Below are 18,658 nucleotides of genomic sequence, written 5' to 3' on the forward strand. Positions count from 1 at the left end.
ACTCCAGAATTAGGGCTTGAGGGGAATGATGGAGGGAGTCCGGGACTACGAGAGTACTGGAATAGGGTAAGCCTTAGAAGGGAGTAAATTTTTAATTAATAATAATAATAATAATAATAATAATAATAATATTATTATTATTATATTATTATTATTATTATTATTATTATTATTATTATTATTATTATTATTATTATTATAAGGCTCGTCGAGCCACGAGCATAGGATATGTGAGCTAAACACGATCTCGATAAGTAAATGAGCCGCTCGAGTTTGGCTCGAGTTCGATTTTGACCGAGTTCGAATCGAGCTTTGATTGACTTGCGAGCGACTCGGCTCATCTACATCCCTAGTACTTGGAGAGAAAATAAGAAAAGAGATAAGAGGATGATGTCCTTACACTATCGTACTATAAAAAAAAATGTATGGTACAAATTTGAAAATTTATAAAATAATGGGGCTAAAATGTATAAATATAAAAAGAAACTTGAAGTATTGATTCACTCCGGAGGAGTCAACTACAGTACATAACTTTCCGATAATTCTCACTTCTTCACCGGAAACCTCACAAAATTTTGTCGAATTTTTGCTCTGCGGAAACGCACGAGAATTTTGGATAGCGAACCTACCAGAAGAAAGGAGGGAAGAGAATTAATGGGTCGGAAGAGAGACAGAGCGTATCAGTCTCGCCATGTTCCTAACTCTTTCCCTAAGCGCCGCCGTCCTCTGCCGCCGCCGGTCGATGCGGACAACGCCGTGGCAGCGAATGATGATCTGTTGCCGGAAAATTCTACGGGGTCTGCTAAACTACCCACGACGGTGGTCGTTATTGGGCTCACGGCGGAGTGTTCGGTGTTAGACCTGAAGTCTCGGTTCGAGATCTACGGCGCAATCTCTCGCACCCGCATGGACCCCGGTGGGCTCGCCCACATCACCTTCCGGTCCAGAGAATCGGCGGTGTCCGCCGTGTCCGCCGCCGCTGACGCCGCTTTCCCAATTACCCTACATTCCGAACCAGTAAGCTCCCTCACTCCAAATTCCTCGTTACCCTACCCAAATTGCATAAAAATCAAATCTTTTTTTTTTTGTTAATTAATCCAAGTTCCACTTACCCAATTAGCATAAGAATCAAATCATTTACCCAAATTGCATAAAAATCAAATATTTTTTTTGTTTATTCACCCAAATTTCACTTACCCAATTAGCATAAGAATCAAATCATTTACCCAAATTGCATAAAAATCAAATCTTTTTTTCCTTTTGAATATCCAAGGGTAGGAGTGTAAAAGAGGTGAGCTCGAGCTTGATAAACAATAGATAGGCTTGAGCTCGAGCCAGCTCAAAAATTGAAGCTCCGAGCCGGCTCGAGCTCGAAGTTGACCGAGTGGTATATATATATATATATATATATATGGCTTGCGAGCAGCTGGACGAGCCACAAGCCTAAAACATTTGAGTCCGAGCTCGGTTTGATTACGAAACGAGCCGACTCGAGTTGAGCTTTGACCGAGCGGCTCGGCTCATTTACACCCCTATCCGAGGGTGTGTACAGGTTAAATAACTTAGGTTGTTTATAACTGACCAGCTCAAACTATCCGAGGGTGTGCTTGGGTTTACTCTCACCTTGTAATCATAGCTGGACCATAACGAGTTAAATTAGCTTAGGTTAGCGATAGCTAATCAGCCTCAAACCAAGATGGCCAATGGGTTGCTACTATTGGAAATCGAACTTTGGAAACTTGTGATTACCGAGCAACAACCTGACCAACTTGGTTGGGATTGTCCCTTACTCCCTTTTGTTTCAATTGAGCTATGTTTTGGTTGTTTAGTTTATTTTCTTGGTGATGATAGGTTCAAGTAATGTGGGCAAGTGATCCGGTGCCACAGTGGAAGGAAGGGGTGGCTAAGAACGAAGGAGCGATGGGAGTTTCTTCGAAGCTAGTTAGAGCAGAGGTGCCTCTCAGTAGGCATGGGAGAGGTAACAAGCTGGGATCTGCAATTGTGAACTCCAAAAACAAGCATAATGTTGATGCAAATAGTAGTGTTCAGAAACCGGGTGGGATTGCTTCTAGGTTGGGGGTGCCTTTTAACTGTTTTAAGGGCAGGGAGATCGTTGCTTACGATGATATTCTTTGATTTAGCTGGTACGGGTTTGCCATTGTTGTAAAACTATGTTTGCTGTTCTCGAGATTATAGTTAGATTGTCTCAGTATAGTTATGTGGTTTCCGACATTAAATTATGGGTTTATGTATGATGTTTCAGGTAAGTTCTTGTCCTTTTATTTACGTTTTACGTGGATTGAAGCTATAATTGTATTATTATGATCATAACTTGTTGAAATTGCACTTCCCCGATCTATGACTTAGCTGAGATTAATGCATTGCATATAGTTTGAGGTTGTTTTGTCCCAAAGGAGATTGCTTTTGCTAACCGAGTTTATAAGAACTGTTATTTCCCAATTGATACAATTTCTCTGAAGGGTTTCGGGTTTCCCTTGTGATTAGCTTCCTTCGAGATTCTTTGGGTGCAGGGGATATCGATGCAGTCTTTGTGCAGCTGGGCGGGTACTGATATGCAGTGCAGGACTTCTCGACAGGTTGGCCATTGGGAATTGCTCGGGTTCCGTTTCAGGTTTCTCCTTGATCTCCCTCGTTTTTTCGATTGTCATTAAAACTAGGCTTCTACTTATCGAAAAAAATTCGTTTCGAATACCTAATTCTCGACTCTTTGTGTTGTTAAAAGCTTAAACATGGACATAGTATATGCAGTGTAGTGTCTATTAGAAGTGTTCACAATTGTGTATTTACTTGCGAGTGAATGTACTTTAAGGACGCGTGTTTTTCTTGTTCTTTATTCTCGATGCATGATAAAGAATTGCACCCTAATCCTGAAAGTCCCTACCTTCCCTTGAAGCCTTGGGGGAGGGAGGTAAATTGCGGGATTTGCCTCCAAGTCCTCAACGGCCTACAATTTTCTCAAATCTCAATATCTTATTAAGGACCAAGTATATATGTACGCATTTTTCTCGCTCTTTATACTCGATTTATGATAAAAGGGTTGCATCCCGATCTGGAAAGTCCCTACCTGCCTTGTCTCGGAGCCTTGGTAGAGTTAGGTAAATTGCGGGATCTGCCTCAAGTCCTCAATCGCTCTTTGGAAATACCCAATGCAAATGGAGATTGCTCCAGTAGCTATGGTGGGTATCAAATTAGCCCAACCCAACATGCTATTTTCTCTATATATATAGATAAATAGATAATTGTATTTTGATTTCTTAAACACTCAAGTTTAATAATATTAGCAAACATAATTACATAAATGGTCTCATATTATTTGAAAATTCATAAAACACCTGTGACATTTAATGTATATTTTTTTTAAATACAATAAAGTTTGTAGTCACTATTCTGTGATCCTAACAAGTAAGGGATCATAAGGAATAAACTAATTCAGATTGCTCATAATCGATCAGATAGTTTACTTATTCTTGTCGATCAATATCCCAGAATTGACGAAACCCGACACATTTAAATTTTCAAACTGTAGGTCCTCATCCTCCAATTGTTCATTACTAAATCCTTATAAATTGTTTTCAAAAAAAAAAAAAAAAAATCCTTATAAATCAGTGACAATCTTGTGCAATTCTCACTAATTTTAGTTTTCCCACCCATTTGCTGTCTTTTCTTGTTTCTTGCTATGCTGTACAAAATTCTCAAAGGTTAGCATTTTCACGTATCAAATTTTTTTGCTATTTTGCATGAGTGAATTGATGCAGTGATACACTGATATGGGGTTACGTACGACTATGTTGAGTCATACAAATTCACACAATTAAACTAACAACTATCTAATTATTAATTTTAGCAAACAATTAATGCATTTTCGTAACACTCAAACATGGCAATTGTTAGCCACATTATTCATTTTGGGAACGTTATGCTGTGAGCACTTGTCCACCTTGTAAAGTGAGCACGGTTTCATATCCATAATTTATATATTGTAGATTCATAATTTCTATACTGTAGATTCATAAAATTTATACTTTAGATTCATAATTTCTAAACCGTAGATTCATAATTTAAATACAGTAGATTCATAATTTCTGTACTGTAGATTCATAATTTCTAAACTGTATAGTTATCAAATTATGAACATATAGTTCTCTGATTTGTGGAAACAGAGTTCAACAATTAGAATCTAAAGTATAAATTTTATGGATCTACAGTATAAAAATTATAAATTTACATTATAGAAATTATGGATATGGAACCGTACCCACCTTTCATGCTCACAGCTTAATTTGCCTTCATTTTGTTGCTAGTATATGTTAGGACTGATAGTCGTAGTCTACTAGGACTCTCCTTCTGTCTTCTATATCTCTATTGTACAGACCTTCTGTTACGTTACTTCTGATAATCCAATCCTCATCTGGTATCAGTTTTGTCCGGGTTTCTTCCATGGCAGATCTCAATGATGATGGTTCTGTTCGTGATTCTACAACACAAGCCAGGTCACCTCTGCAGACACATCTGCCAAGGCCTTGTACTCTACCTCTGTTGACGAGAGGGCCACTGTGCGTTGCTTGCGACAAAACCAAGAAACCAGATTACCACCCAGATAGACAGCAAACCCACTCGTTGACTTACGATCAGTCGGATTACCGGCCCCAAATATTCGTATAAATTAATTGCAAGACATGTGTACTAGACGAAGTAACACGGGGCAAAGGAAATCGGGAGGACTTCCCTAATTTACAAGCAGAACAAATGTTTGACAAACTACTAGAATTAAACGAACTAACACCAGACGATTGCAAAATTTGGCGCAAGACACGAGCATGTGGAGATTGACTACCACTTTGTTCGTGATAAAGTTTTCAAGAAGGAACTTCAGGTGCATTTTATTTCCACGAAGGATCAGTTGGCTGACATTTTCACTAAAGCGCTTCCGTCTACCCGGTTTGATTTTCTCCGTGGCAAGCTCAATGTTGCAGCTAGTCTACCTTGTGCTTGAGGTAGAGTGTTAGGATTGATAATCGTAGTCTATTAGGACTCTCCTTCTGTCTTTTATATCTCTATTGTACAGACCTTCTGTTACGTTACTTCTGATAATCCAATCCTCTTCGTATATATGGAGTAACATGTATGTAGGTTTAAGTCTATTCATTTAGGTGAATAATAAATGCATGCCCCTTTATGTCTTGGGTTTAATTTTTTAGGACGAGTGGACCCCGCCGTTATTTTTTCAGAGTGTGTATTGGGTGAATTTCACTTATGTATAATAGGTCTGTTAAATTATACAAGACAGATAAATTGTAGTAGGAGGACTCTATATTACGCAACGGACTTGATCGTAAGAGTGTTGGCAAGAATCAAATTTGTGACTTTCAAGTTTCAAGTATGAGAATCATACTACACCTTTTATTTATTAGGTTAATTTTTATTATTTGTTTAATATCAGTCACGTATTTTCTCACTTTTTAAAAAATAATTTTCTTCAAAAATAAGTTGGTTGTCGGCCACAACCATTATAACTTTGCACGCAACCATTGTGAGGACTAAGGGTGAACATTATATATTCTAAAATTTTAATGTATTTGAACATTTTAAATTATGGCATATTTAAATATAAGTTCAATATGAATCTTGAGTACTAAAATTTTATTTATATTCGACTTAAAACTTGAATTATTATTTATTATCTAGTTAAGGACACACAATTTTCTTCACAACATCTAATAAACGTCTTTGTACTAAACAGGCGTTTAAGAGTAAATTTTCAACGTTGTTGCATTCATTCAAATACTTTATCTTTATTTGTTATTTCAGATTTAATTAATTCATACCCTTTTTATTATTCCTAGTATATTTTATTAAAAATAAAAATATTATAAGCCATTATTTTTTAATCAATTAAATTATGTAACATAAGTTTAGTATTATTTAACATGGGGCACAAAAATCTGGCAACCTCTAGACGTGAGCCCTCTCTTTAATATAGCATCACCGTGGTCAACTTGCAGCTGCCAAACAATCAATGTTGTAGATACAAACTTATGAGTTGACCCAATGTGACCGATAAAACATAATTTTTGTATTTGAATATCACAAGTTTAATTTTTATAAACAATCTTTTGGTCAAGATATAATTGAAGAGTTTACCTTTTTAACGCATATGCAGTCTTATATAGATTTTTGTAGTGTAATTTACCCAGTGTTAGGGCTGGCCCTAGCTATGTGCAGCTAGCGCTACGACACATGACTCCTAATTTTTGAAAAGAATAATCTTGTTTGTGTTAATATGTACTTCTTTATGAAGTTTAGGATAGTTGCTTTCACAGGATTCGGACCGAAGAAAGATAGACTAAGCATGTGTTTGGTTTGAACATGGGATTCATAATTAGAATCTGAATCAAATACTTGGTAATTCTTTCAAAAGGTTGAACCCCAACCCTAAGGGCCCCCAACATCCCGGCCCGACAGAGCATCTAGGAGGATGTAAATCATGGTGACGATCATTCTTTCAAACTTTCACCTCTATGACCAGTTGAGCTACCCATGCGGACAATGTAAATACTTGGTAATTGGAATGAGTTTTAGTGAATATATTTTGCATGTTTGGTAGTACGGTGGAATTAATTAGAATGATTACCAATATTAATGTTTGGTTATGTAAGACCCTATAATCGGAATAAAGGTTTTAAAATTACATAAACAAAAAAATAAATCAATGCAATTGATCTTAAGAGTGACGATGAAGTGAGTAGACAATGCAGTTATAGAAGTCGATGAAGTAAAGAGAGATGTGGAGATAAAATGAGGAGAAGATAAAATGAGGAGGCGATGAAATGAGGAGGGATAATGATGAATTGATGGAATTATATTTGATTTAAATTAGGTAATGTGTTTTGTAATTATTAGGATAATTAAATCCTATATTTTTGTTTTAAAAAGTTATCAACCAAACAATATGTATAATTTTCATCTCATTCTTTGTGTCTAAACTCATGAACCAAACATACCCTAAGTTGGATATAGACTATTGTTGCCTTCCTAATTTAATGTGAAGGCAAGAGGAGGGGATTTATTATGGGATAGTACGTGGTAGAAGTTTGTTGTTGGGGTTTAATGGTATGTATTGGGACTCGTAGTGCCATTGAAGTGAGTTATGGTCAGTTCTAAGGTTGTTTGGGATAAGAGGCTTTCGCGGTTTGATGTCGGAATGTGGCTCTAATATGCATACATGCATGGGGAGTTAATTAGTTTGGGGTAGGGGTGTAAATGAGTTGAGTAATTCGGTCAAAGTTTGGCTCGAGTTCGGTCAATTTCGAGTTTGAGTCAACTCATTTGGTAATTGAGTCGAGGTTGAATTCAAATGTTTTAGACTCGTGGCTTATCAAACTGCTCGCAAGCCATACAGACAGACAGACATACACACAAAATATTATAGCGTGAGTCACTCGGTCAAAGTTCGGCTCGAGCTTGGCTCGATTATGAAACGAGTCAGCTCGAGTTCCGTTCGAGCTCGAAGTTGACCGAGCTCGAGCCGAGTTTTGACCGAGCGGCTCATCGCGCTATAATTTTTATCTTGTTTAATTACCATTCCTTTCTGATTAAAAATCCAATGCATCATAACTTAAGTCAGTTGAGGTACATCCTACAATTTACCTCCCCTGTACATCTTTAAGGCCTGAGCAGTGGGCTTTACGAGTATCACTATCTTAGACCTTGTGCGATGAGTTTAACCGAAAAAGTGTTGACAATAATCAAACCCATAATCTTTTGATAGAATCATACTTTACCCACTTTATAATCGCTTTTGAGTGTTTAAAGAATTCTACCTTTTGAATAAATTTATACCTCTAAATAAAAAAGTATAAATTTAACTTCGAAAAAATTCAAATATAATTCTCTCTAACAACAAATCAAATATAATTTAACAAATACTACGTAATAATATGCTAACACATTATCTTAATCTGAACAATTAATGAAAATGAGAGTTTAGGAAAAGGGATAATGCCCAAAATAGCCTATTGAATATGTCAGAATCCTTACATTGAAAGATTAAATATGAGTAAATTTTGTATAGTTGATGAGTAATACTAGACATACTCCAAACTTTTACTCCATATTTACGTGACATGTTTCGATTAATTCAATAAAAAAAAAAAAAAAAAAGAAGAGAGAGAGAGAGAGAAGTGGTCCACAACTTTTATTACTATCTTCAATGAGGTTTACTCCATGAGACTCCATATATAATTTTTATTTTGAGAACATTAACTGTTTAGAAAAAATTATAAGGTACTGAGATATGTACAAATTATTATTACCTGAATTATGATCCACACAGTTATGTGGATCATAAATAAATAAAAAAAAATACATTTTAATATATAAAAGTACATTATTTTTGTACGTAAAATACATTATTTGAGTACTGAAAGTACATTATTTTTATATACTATCAAATACAAACATTTAGTACATAAATAAAGTACTTTTAGTATATTAAAAATGAACATTATATTCATGGTACATACAACAATATAGATCATGATCCACACAATAATTTTTTGATATGTATTATGCCGGTTTATACTAGGTACAACCAAACAACATTTTTAATTGGGTGGCATCGAATGCTATAGGGACAAATGTTCCTATAATCTACAAATCTACAAACCTAATAAGAGCCAATAAAGTTAGGCCCCTAACATGAACTAAAAAATGTTGATGTAATTGTTTGTTGAAATGAATGGTTCATATTATTTTAATTTTAATTTTTTAATTATATTTTATATCTTATCGTATATTATATCATTTACTTTTCTTAAATACACATGCATCTGTGTAAACTTTATTAACGGAATATTCCAATCGATTTTTATAAAGAAGGTCTTAAAAATTTGGTCAATTAATTAGAATCACGCATTGGACATTGATGAAACGGTACACCTAACTTACAATAACTATGCCTATTATCATTGTCTTTTTTTGGGAAGGAGGACTTGATTATATTTTGAAGGTACACTGCGCTAAGGCACTAAAATTGCAATGAAGCACACCATGAGACTAGATCAAATCAAGAATTCAATTTTGACGAGAGTGGCAACAATAGGAAGTATGAATCACGCCAATTAATTGGGGTTTGTATTACAAAAATTATGCTTGGATACTATCCAGTGAGCATGTTTTCCTCTAAAACTGTTATTGCAACAGTTAATCCGACATTTCTTTTATAGTTATATATTCTTGAAATATTTACTTTTATAAAAAAAATTAATAATGTTACAATAATATACGACATGATATCGAATGATATCTTATAAATTCTGAAACACTAATTTAAAAATACACTTTAGACATTCAACAATCTGATATACTCTTGAATCACATCCGATATATATTAACACGGTATATCATATTATCAGTCAACGCGCGATAAAATTTTTCATTAATTGATGAACGAAGCTATTTTCATCAGGGACAGTTCGCCAAACAACTGTATATCATAAGATTATTAATATTAAATAAATACGTAATTATTTAAAAAAAAAAACGTAATTATGTGTAAGGATTAAGGAATTCACTGTATCTCCTTTTCCACGTCACATAATTTGGCTAATGATCATAAATGGGAATGCACCCATCCCATTTTATACCCCCACATTTATAATTTGTCACATAAAATTTTGGTGATCTTATAATATAATAAAAAGATGGGCAGCCTCCATTTGTTTGTATGCATATAAATTAAAATGTCACCTATTTAAAATAAGAAAACGTTGGTCTAAGTGAAAAGACTATGGTGACTTCAATATGATCGAGATTGTGAATCCCATTTGTATCAGAATTAAGCATATAATATATAAATACTTCCTCCGTTCCATTTTATGTATCTGATTCATTTAACAATACTTGACTGAAGTTATTTTTAATTTAATTTTTCATAATATTAAGTTTAGTATTAGTATACAAAATTTATATATTTAGAAATTACACTAAAAGTACTATTAAACACAAAAAATCAAATTTAAAAATAAGTAAAAAATACTAAAGAAAATAAACCAAAGAGAAAAAGTTTGTTTGGCCAATGAATAAGTAAGACAGATAAAATGAGACAGAGAGGTAATAAATATACTATTTTATTATTAAGGCTTACATTTCAGGGTCACTCGAATAGAAGAGATTATAATATGATCCATATGTTACTTGAAACCCATCAAGAGGTGTTGAACTATTAGCAACTTAAGTATTTAGAGTTTGAATCTCACACTTCTCGATAAAGAAGACTACAATCCAGAACCAATCATTGGACGTGTTTTGTATAGTATATAATAATATTCACTAAGAGCGTTTTGACAAGAGTCAAACGACTCGTGGCCCCAAGACAATAGTCTAGTGGATGAGAAGTCTCACTTTGCTTTCATTGGCATGATGGGGTTCGATTCCTACCACGAACATTGAGAGTTTCGGTTCAGATTGTGTTCATTGTGCGCAGAGAATTGTTGTACAGTTTGGTGTTAAATTAGTTTGATTTACATAAAAAAAATTAAATTAAATTCGTGACATTCAGATACGAGAATAATATTTCATGGTCGTGACATTCAGATACGAGAATAATATTTCATGGCCCAACAATATATTACAACAACACTCTTAAAAGAGGTACCGAAATAAGGGTATGTGTAGTGTGTACTGAGATTTGACCTTTTCACTATTTATTGCACATATAAATGAAATGTAATCACCAACTAATTCATTGCTCTGGAAATAGTTTTCTGAATTATCTATTCTCCTATCCAGACACAATAAATACTACCAAATTAAAGCTCAAATTCAATCACTCATTCAGAATGGAGTTGGAGGGTGAGAAGAAGGATGGCAAGGTGATGAAGAGCTCTTCCCGGCTTCCTTCACCGCCATCGCCGGAATCACTTTCCGGCGACATAAAGCACGGCGGCGACAAGATGACAACCAAGACAAAACCCGGTGGATGGAAATCCATGCCTTTCATCCTAGGTTTCTTTCTCTTCCTTCTTCCATATATATATATATATATATATATATATATATATATATATATATATATATATATATAATATATATATATATATATATATATATATATATATATATATATATATACATATATATATATATATTTCCCTTATCCTATATATATGCCTCCTCCATGCACCTACTTCTTATTTTTATCATTTTATGGTGTCATGAGGTATAAGTACGACTATATATATACTGTTTAGATTGTATGTATTAGATACTATTAACATTTTTCTGCTATTTTATCTGACACAATCAGATCATGCATAATTGTAATTGGTACAAAAAATACTCGTGTTGATTGACATCTTAGAGGTATTGTCTGCACTTATTTTCACAGTACCTAATACAACCAAACTGCATAATCGTAGTTGGTATAAAAGATACAAGTATCGAATAATACTTCAGAAAAATATCTTTTAAAAAAAAAACCTTCAGAAAAAATCTTTACATATTTGTCTAATTGTAGTTGATACAAAATATACGGGTGCTAACTAACACCTTAAAAGTATTATCTGCACTTTTTTTCACTGTACCTGATATAACCAAACTATACATAGTCGTAGCTAATTCAAAAAAATACAAATACCAATTAATACTTCAGAAAAATTTCTTTATTTACGTATTTGTCTCAACTTAAAGATGTTTGGACATAGTTATAATTTGAACGAAAGAGAATATTTGCCTCAACTTAAAGTTTTTAATTTTTAATTTTTTAAAAAAATTCTTGGGTGCAAAAGGTAAATTTTTTCTCTCTGATCCCCACATCTCGACCTTACTAAAATTGTAGAGGAATTAAATCACATAGAATCAATAATCCTTTAGGTGAGAAGATTAGTATTTTACTATCTGGTGCTTACAAAGAACCACCTCATAAAGATAGAGTATATCCAATATAATTAAATTTTAATAAGTTGTGAGTGAAACATATCCATAAAGCATTAATTAAATTTGGGATAGGATAGGAGCAAAGGTGGCAATTTCAATCCGCCGCGGATATTCATTCGAATCCACTTCGCATGGATCGGGTTTGCTTTTTTTTTTTTTTTTTTTTGATGGTGGGTGGATGTTAAAAAAGTAAATCTGCGGTGGGTCGGGTTGGATTCGAGTTCTATGTACAAAATTCGCCTAGAACTCCACTCGACCCACCATTTGTGTGTGTGTGTGTGTGTATATATATATATATATATATATATATATATATATATATATATATATATATATATATATATATAATAGTAAAATAAGTACTAGTGTGTAGTTATTTATAAAAGTTTATATAACTTTGTGTATTTTTTTACTATTTTTATATCTAAACTACTAAGTTTATTTTTAAAAATTAACAATTTAGTTATTATATTTAAATATTTCTATTATTTTATATTTTAGTATCACTAATGAATTTTATTATTTAATTATGTGTAAGTAATTTAAATATTATTTTTTAAAAAAAAATAATAAGATGATAAGTGGTAGGTACCCGTAGTGGGCATCCGCACCCGGTGGTGGTGGGTGTGGATTTTGAAAAAGTTCACTCGATGCGAGTTGGGGTGGGGGTGAGTGGAGAAAATATAGATAGATCAGGTGATGGATGTAGCCCACCCTGACCCACCCCGACCTATTGTCATCCCTAGATAGGTGTCTTTGTTGCCGTTGCCGTTGCCGTTTGGCTCGCCAATGAACGCCGTGAAGTCATATGTTGTTTAATTGATAAAGTATATACCCATGCATCAATGGTGGTGTCATGTGTATTTTGCATATTTGGTAATAAAGTAAAAAATTGTCAACCAAATAATGTATATAACTTTCATTCTCATTCCTTATGTTTGTTTTTCAGGCACGGATACGTTTGAGAGACTAGGGTCGTTTGGGCTAACGGCGAACTTCACGGTGTTCTTGCTCAATGTGTTTCACTTGAACATAGTCTCAGCTTCCAACATGCTGAACATTTGGTCGAGCATTTCCAACTTCACGCCGTTAATTGGTGCCTTCATCTCTGATGCCTATATCGGCAAATTCTGGACCATTGCCATCGCCTCCTTTGCTCAATTCCTGGTAAAACTCTTTTTTTTTTTTTTTTTTCTCCCTCCTTTTTTTAAAATAATATTTTAAATTTTAAATTAATAAAATACAATGATTTTTAGTCCAAGAAAAAAACTGGGTTTATTTCAATTCTTTACTTTTCATTTTTTCTACAAAAAAAGAAACTTTTTTCGGTTAATAAATGTACTTTGAATCTTATTTAATTATATAAGTAATAGGACCTGTATTCTAGGCACACTAGAATTCATTCTCCCTCGTCCTATATTATTAGGAATATTACCATTATATTTACGACCGCACAGGTTTAGCTCACTAGTTCAGTATGCAATATTTGAAAGAAGAAATTAAGGTTCGAACATTGACAACGATAGTGGTTGGCAGATCCTTTGTGCGCACCAACATTTAATCGTGGTTGAAAAAATCGAGGAGCGCCTAGGCGCCCGTGTATTTTTTATTTTTATTTTTATTTTTAAAAAAATTGTTTAAATTTTTAAAAATTTTTAAGACTTGCTAATTATAAACTATTTAATACTTCAATAGTTAATACTAGAATATTAAATATTAACCTAAAAAAGGTCTATAGTTTGAACAATTTAGGGCTGTTTTGCTCAAAACGATGTAATTTTGATTGGAATAACTCATTTAAAAAAAAAAATGGAACAATAGTTAATTGGCCGACTAGTCAACCTAGTCGGTACCTAAGCGGCCTAATCTGTGCCTAGGCGACCTAGTCGGTGCCTAGGAGGCCTAGTCGGTCAGTGCCTAGGCGGCCTATACGGCACTTAGGCGCCCTAGTCGGCCAGCCACCTAGACCACCGATTATGGTGATATGCTAGGCGGCCGTCCAGCGCCTAGGTGCTGATTAATCGGTGCCTAGGCAGGATTTTTGCAGCATTGTTAATAACCCATGCATTATCCTAAGAATCATGGCAAAACAACAAATTGTGAATAATATTTAGGTGATTGGTCAAATCTAATGCAGAATTCATGGAATAATGAAGTGTGATTTGTGAATATAGGAATATTAATTACCAAAGAAAGTGGAATACTATGCCCTGTTTGGCAACACAAGTTTTAGGAAATTGTATTTGCAAGTACTTGAGAAATTGATAAATTTTTCCTCTCCACGAAAACCCACTTCTATGGAATACATTTGTCTTTTGTTTCACAACAAGATGAGTTTAACCTGAGTACAAAACACTTAAACAAGCTAAGCAAACAACCATCTATTTATGGTAATAACAAACAACCTTTCTAGTAGCTTATGTTGTTGCTATATATCCTTTGACACTAAGTGAGACTTCACTTTTAACCATGTATAATATCAATAAATTTTACAGTGATGAGTATAAATATATACTTTTGGAGTTATACCAAGTACTGTCAACTCTTGCTTTCATAATATGTACATGATACAACCCACATGTATGTATTTCATCTGTTTCATTCTAAATAGTCACATTACATTCTTTTACAAAAATCACTCATAAAAATGTGTTGTTATATATTATATCGATATCTTTATTAATTAATTTGTAGTAGGGTTGATTGATTAATAGATAGTTAAATACCCAAAAAAATCCAATACAATTATAACTCATCATCATGAAAATTTAGAGGTGATTTTAATATAGAAAATTAACAATTTTTTAAATATAATATTTATTATTTTTAGTTGTCAAATTTGATTGAAATTTGGATTCTTTTACATTTAAGCTTTTGAAAATATATATTAATAGGGATAATTCCCCGGGCATCGTGCCTATACGGTGATCGGTCACGGACCCCAGTACGAGATCGATCCGGTCCGACCATCGCCGACCTCCTTAGCATGCCTTCCCGACCACCTGATGCTCACTGGGTTTCGCTAGGGGAGGGATTCGGAAATGACTCCACAACCTCGGGAGAATCCACCTTTTTAGGTTGGACTGACCATCGCGTGCCTCTTAGCATGACACCGTGCGCTCAGTAACATCATGACACGCGGTCAGGGGCCGTGCATGGTGTCCACGTGCCCAACATGCCGCCGACCCAGAATTTGTCCCCTAGCGACTGCTATAAATACCGCATTTATTGTTGTCAGGGGGACTTTTGGCTATTTCCACATGATAGTTATTAGCTCGGAGACCTCTGACCCATTGTCATGTTGATCGGACTTTATTCCTTAAACCAACAAGCAGATCGGGTTTAGGATCCAAGTTCGGAACCGACCTAGGATCATAGACTGTAGACTATACGCTCCGTATTTACATCATTCATATATGTGTGTATATATATATATATATATATATATATATATATATATATTAAAAGCACATTTATCACAACACAAAATATTAAAAAAAATATATTTCAAAGCATTGGTTCAAATAATCAAATTAGATTATTTGAAGTTTCAAAAATTGGAATTGCATAACCAATGGTCCATTGTTCCATCTCCAAAAGTGGAGCATATTTGCCAACACCCTCTCAGTTGAGTCGGTCCGGTCGCACAAAATTTTTCTTGTACATTTTATTTTTTATATGTAATTTTTAAGCTATTACGGAATAGTATGGATACCCAACACATATATCATTATAATAATTTTAGGTTTTCCTCATCACCTAAATGCATATCATCATCTTAATTTGACAAGGCACACATGACGTATGACACATAAATATATTTCAAAAAATGCCCCATATAATTTATGATTCATTAATTTCATGGCCCCATATTGTTATCTTTTTCACTAAATTGTGGATTTGTCGCTTGAGATGATTTTGTTGGTGTTTGCCATTTTCACACAGGGAATGGTGACGATGACCACCATAGTCTCCCGCCCGGGGATGCTTCCACCGCCATGCACGGTGGGCAGTCCGCAATGCGAGGGCCCGACCCGTTCTCAGCTGGGCTATCTCATAATGGGGATGGGCTTCCTGTCCATCGGCACCGGCGGAATCCGGCCGTGCAGCATCCCGTTCGGCGTGGACCAGTTCGACTCGACGACGCCGGAAGGCCGGAAAGGCATCACCAGCTTCTTCAACTGGTACTACATGTCGATGACGGTGGTGCTCATAATCTGCCTCACGGTGGCGGTTTATATCCAGGAAAACGTGAGCTGGGTGATCGGGTTCGGGATCCCCACCGGGCTCATGGTCATCGGGATCGGGCTGTTCTTTCTCGGCATGCGCCGCTACGTTCGTGTGAAGCCGGAAGGGAGCGTGTTTTCCAGTGTAGCTCGGGTGTTGGTGGCGGCTTATAGGAAGCGCAGAGTTAGGCTCCCGGAGGATGGTGCCGCCGCCGGTGTTTATTATGATCCGCCGCTGCCGCCCGGCTCGACTAAGCTTCCACTCACCAAGGATTACGGGTAATATAATATAATGCTTCTAAACTATATATTATTGATAATATTATATGGAATTGATAGTGTAAATTAGACTAGTATACTAGGGTTGTCTTTACACTACATAGGTGATGCCAAAGGTTCCTGAGCTAGGTAGAGGTATATAAAAATTGTCAAAAGTCTCCCTCATATCGTAATTAATGCAGAATTTATAGTCAGTGGAACACTGGTCCTACAGAAACGGCACGTAGAACACATGTAGAGAGTGAGATTGGCGGCCCAAACTGATCCACACACGTGCTCAAAGCCATGGAGTCCACTATCGTTGTATTCAACTGGTGCTCCAAGTACTTAAGGTTGGGTGCTCAGTCCCGACCTAAAGTGGTCGGGGCAATGCAATCGGCCCTGATCTTCAGTCGGTTAGAGGCGCACTCCCGGCCTGATGTTGAGGTTGGGGAGACGCTTACTCGGGTCGGTCCTGATCGGATCGAGCTCGGCTCAAGTAATGGTTTCGATACGGGTCAGTACAGGCTATGACATGGTTGGGAATAATCCCTATCAATAGGAATATAATAGAAGTGATGGAAAGATGTTATGTTCTTAATTATTTGTTGGTTAGGGTATAGTTGGTTGATTAAGATAGTACTTCGAGACAATTATGCAACTTTATTTAAATACGGAGTCCGGTGTAAGCATAAGCTAGCCAACTAAACGAACTCTTGTAAGGTAAATTGAACTGATTGACCAACTATTGTAAGGTAGGTCGAATTAATTCTACTCCTATAAGTTATATACAAGATAAGTTGAACTAATTGATTGATTCTTGTAATGATTGACAAATAATTGTTGTAAACTAAAAAAGTGGAACCAATTGGCATTATTGTTATTTCGTGTTGTTCAGGTTCTTAAGCAAAGCAGCGGTAGTAATGGACGGAGATGTGACCGGCGACGGAAAATGCAGAAACCGGTGGAGGCTATGCAGCATTCAAGAAACAGAAGAAGTGAAATGCATAGCGCGAGTGATCCCAATCTGGCCGGCCGGAATCGCCTGCTCACTCGCCATAGTCCAGCAGATCACCTTCACAGTCAACCAAGCTCGCCAAATGAACCGCCACCTCGGCCGCCGCTTCCAAATCCCGGCCGGCTCCCTCTTCGTCGTCTCCCTCCTCACCATCTCGCTCTGGCTCCCCTTCTACGACCGCGTCCTCGTCCCGTGGGCCCGGAAGCGCACGCGCATAATCGGCGGCATCACGATTCTCCAGAGGATGGGCATCGGGCTGGGTTTCTCGATTCTCGCCATGGCGGTGGCGGGTTCCGTCGAGATCAAACGACGCGCCGCCGCGAACGGCGGCGCGCCGCCCCTCTCCGTGGCGTGGCTGTTCCCGCAGCTCATGGTGATGGGCTTCGCCGAGGCGTTCAACATCCTCGGACAGATCGAGTTCTACAACAAGGAGTTCCCGGAGAACATGATCAGCATCGGAAACTCCCTGACCTCCGTCACGTGGGGCGTCGCCGGTTACGTGAGCACCATACTGGTCAACACCGTGCACAAGACCACGGGGGTCCACGGCCGGCCGGACTGGCTAAACGACGACATTAACGCCGGCAGGCTGGAAAATTTCTACTTTGTTATCGCCGGCATGGGAGCTGTGAATTTAGTGTACTTTGTGCTCGTTGCTCGGAGATACCGCTACAAGAGCAAAGTGTGGGTTGATGATGATGATGAGAATGGCGATAATGGTGACCTAAAAGTGTAATAATAGTAGTGTGAGTGAATATCCATGCTTTTACTATAAACACATAATAATAAAGAAAAGCATGAAGGTTAGGTTATGAAGAAATCTAGTTATAATTTTGTGATGATTTAGTGACTTAATTGTAACTTTTTAATTTTACAATATTGATTAGATGAGTGATAATATCTGAATTCAAATCTAATGCCCAAAAATGAAATGTGTTTCTAGTTTCTTGCTTTTCTTTTTTGGGTGTGTCTTTAGGATTTCTTGTATTACAATACTAATGTTGGTTTTTGGGTTTTCGAGCCCAAGGAGGTTCAACACAACCTTTGGTTGATGGATTTACCTTTCTCAAAAAGTGATCGCAAAGATGGATAATCAAGTCTCTAAGGGGGTGTATTCAATCATGACTTTCATAGAGTTTTAAAGACTTTTATGAACTTTAAAAGTTTGGAGGTATTCAATTCAAACTTTTAGAGAGTCTTT

The 18,658-nt window shown here is 36.1% G+C and overlaps 2 protein-coding genes across 2 annotated transcripts; both read left to right on the top strand.

The window, feature by feature from the left end:
• The first annotated feature begins 504 nt into the window (after positions 1–504).
• Positions 505–2,401, top strand: LOC109166075 (uncharacterized protein At1g27050). The gene is made up of 2 exons (XM_019314962.1): positions 505–1,017; positions 1,852–2,401. The coding sequence occupies exons 1-2, from the start codon at positions 655–657 to the stop codon at positions 2,134–2,136; spliced, it is 648 nt and encodes a 215-aa protein (XP_019170507.1). The 5' UTR covers positions 505–654; the 3' UTR covers positions 2,137–2,401.
• An 8,282-nt stretch (positions 2,402–10,683) lies between these two features.
• Positions 10,684–18,374, top strand: LOC109166064 (protein NRT1/ PTR FAMILY 2.13-like). The gene is made up of 4 exons (XM_019314953.1): positions 10,684–11,025; positions 12,905–13,122; positions 15,901–16,460; positions 17,338–18,374. The coding sequence occupies exons 1-4, from the start codon at positions 10,740–10,742 to the stop codon at positions 18,191–18,193; spliced, it is 1,920 nt and encodes a 639-aa protein (XP_019170498.1). The 5' UTR covers positions 10,684–10,739; the 3' UTR covers positions 18,194–18,374.
• Positions 18,375–18,658: the final 284 nt, after the last annotated feature.

Source organism: Ipomoea nil, unplaced genomic scaffold (assembly GCF_001879475.1).
Source record: "Ipomoea nil cultivar Tokyo-kokei standard unplaced genomic scaffold, Asagao_1.1 scaffold3087, whole genome shotgun sequence".
Classification (NCBI taxonomy): domain Eukaryota; kingdom Viridiplantae; phylum Streptophyta; class Magnoliopsida; order Solanales; family Convolvulaceae; genus Ipomoea; species Ipomoea nil.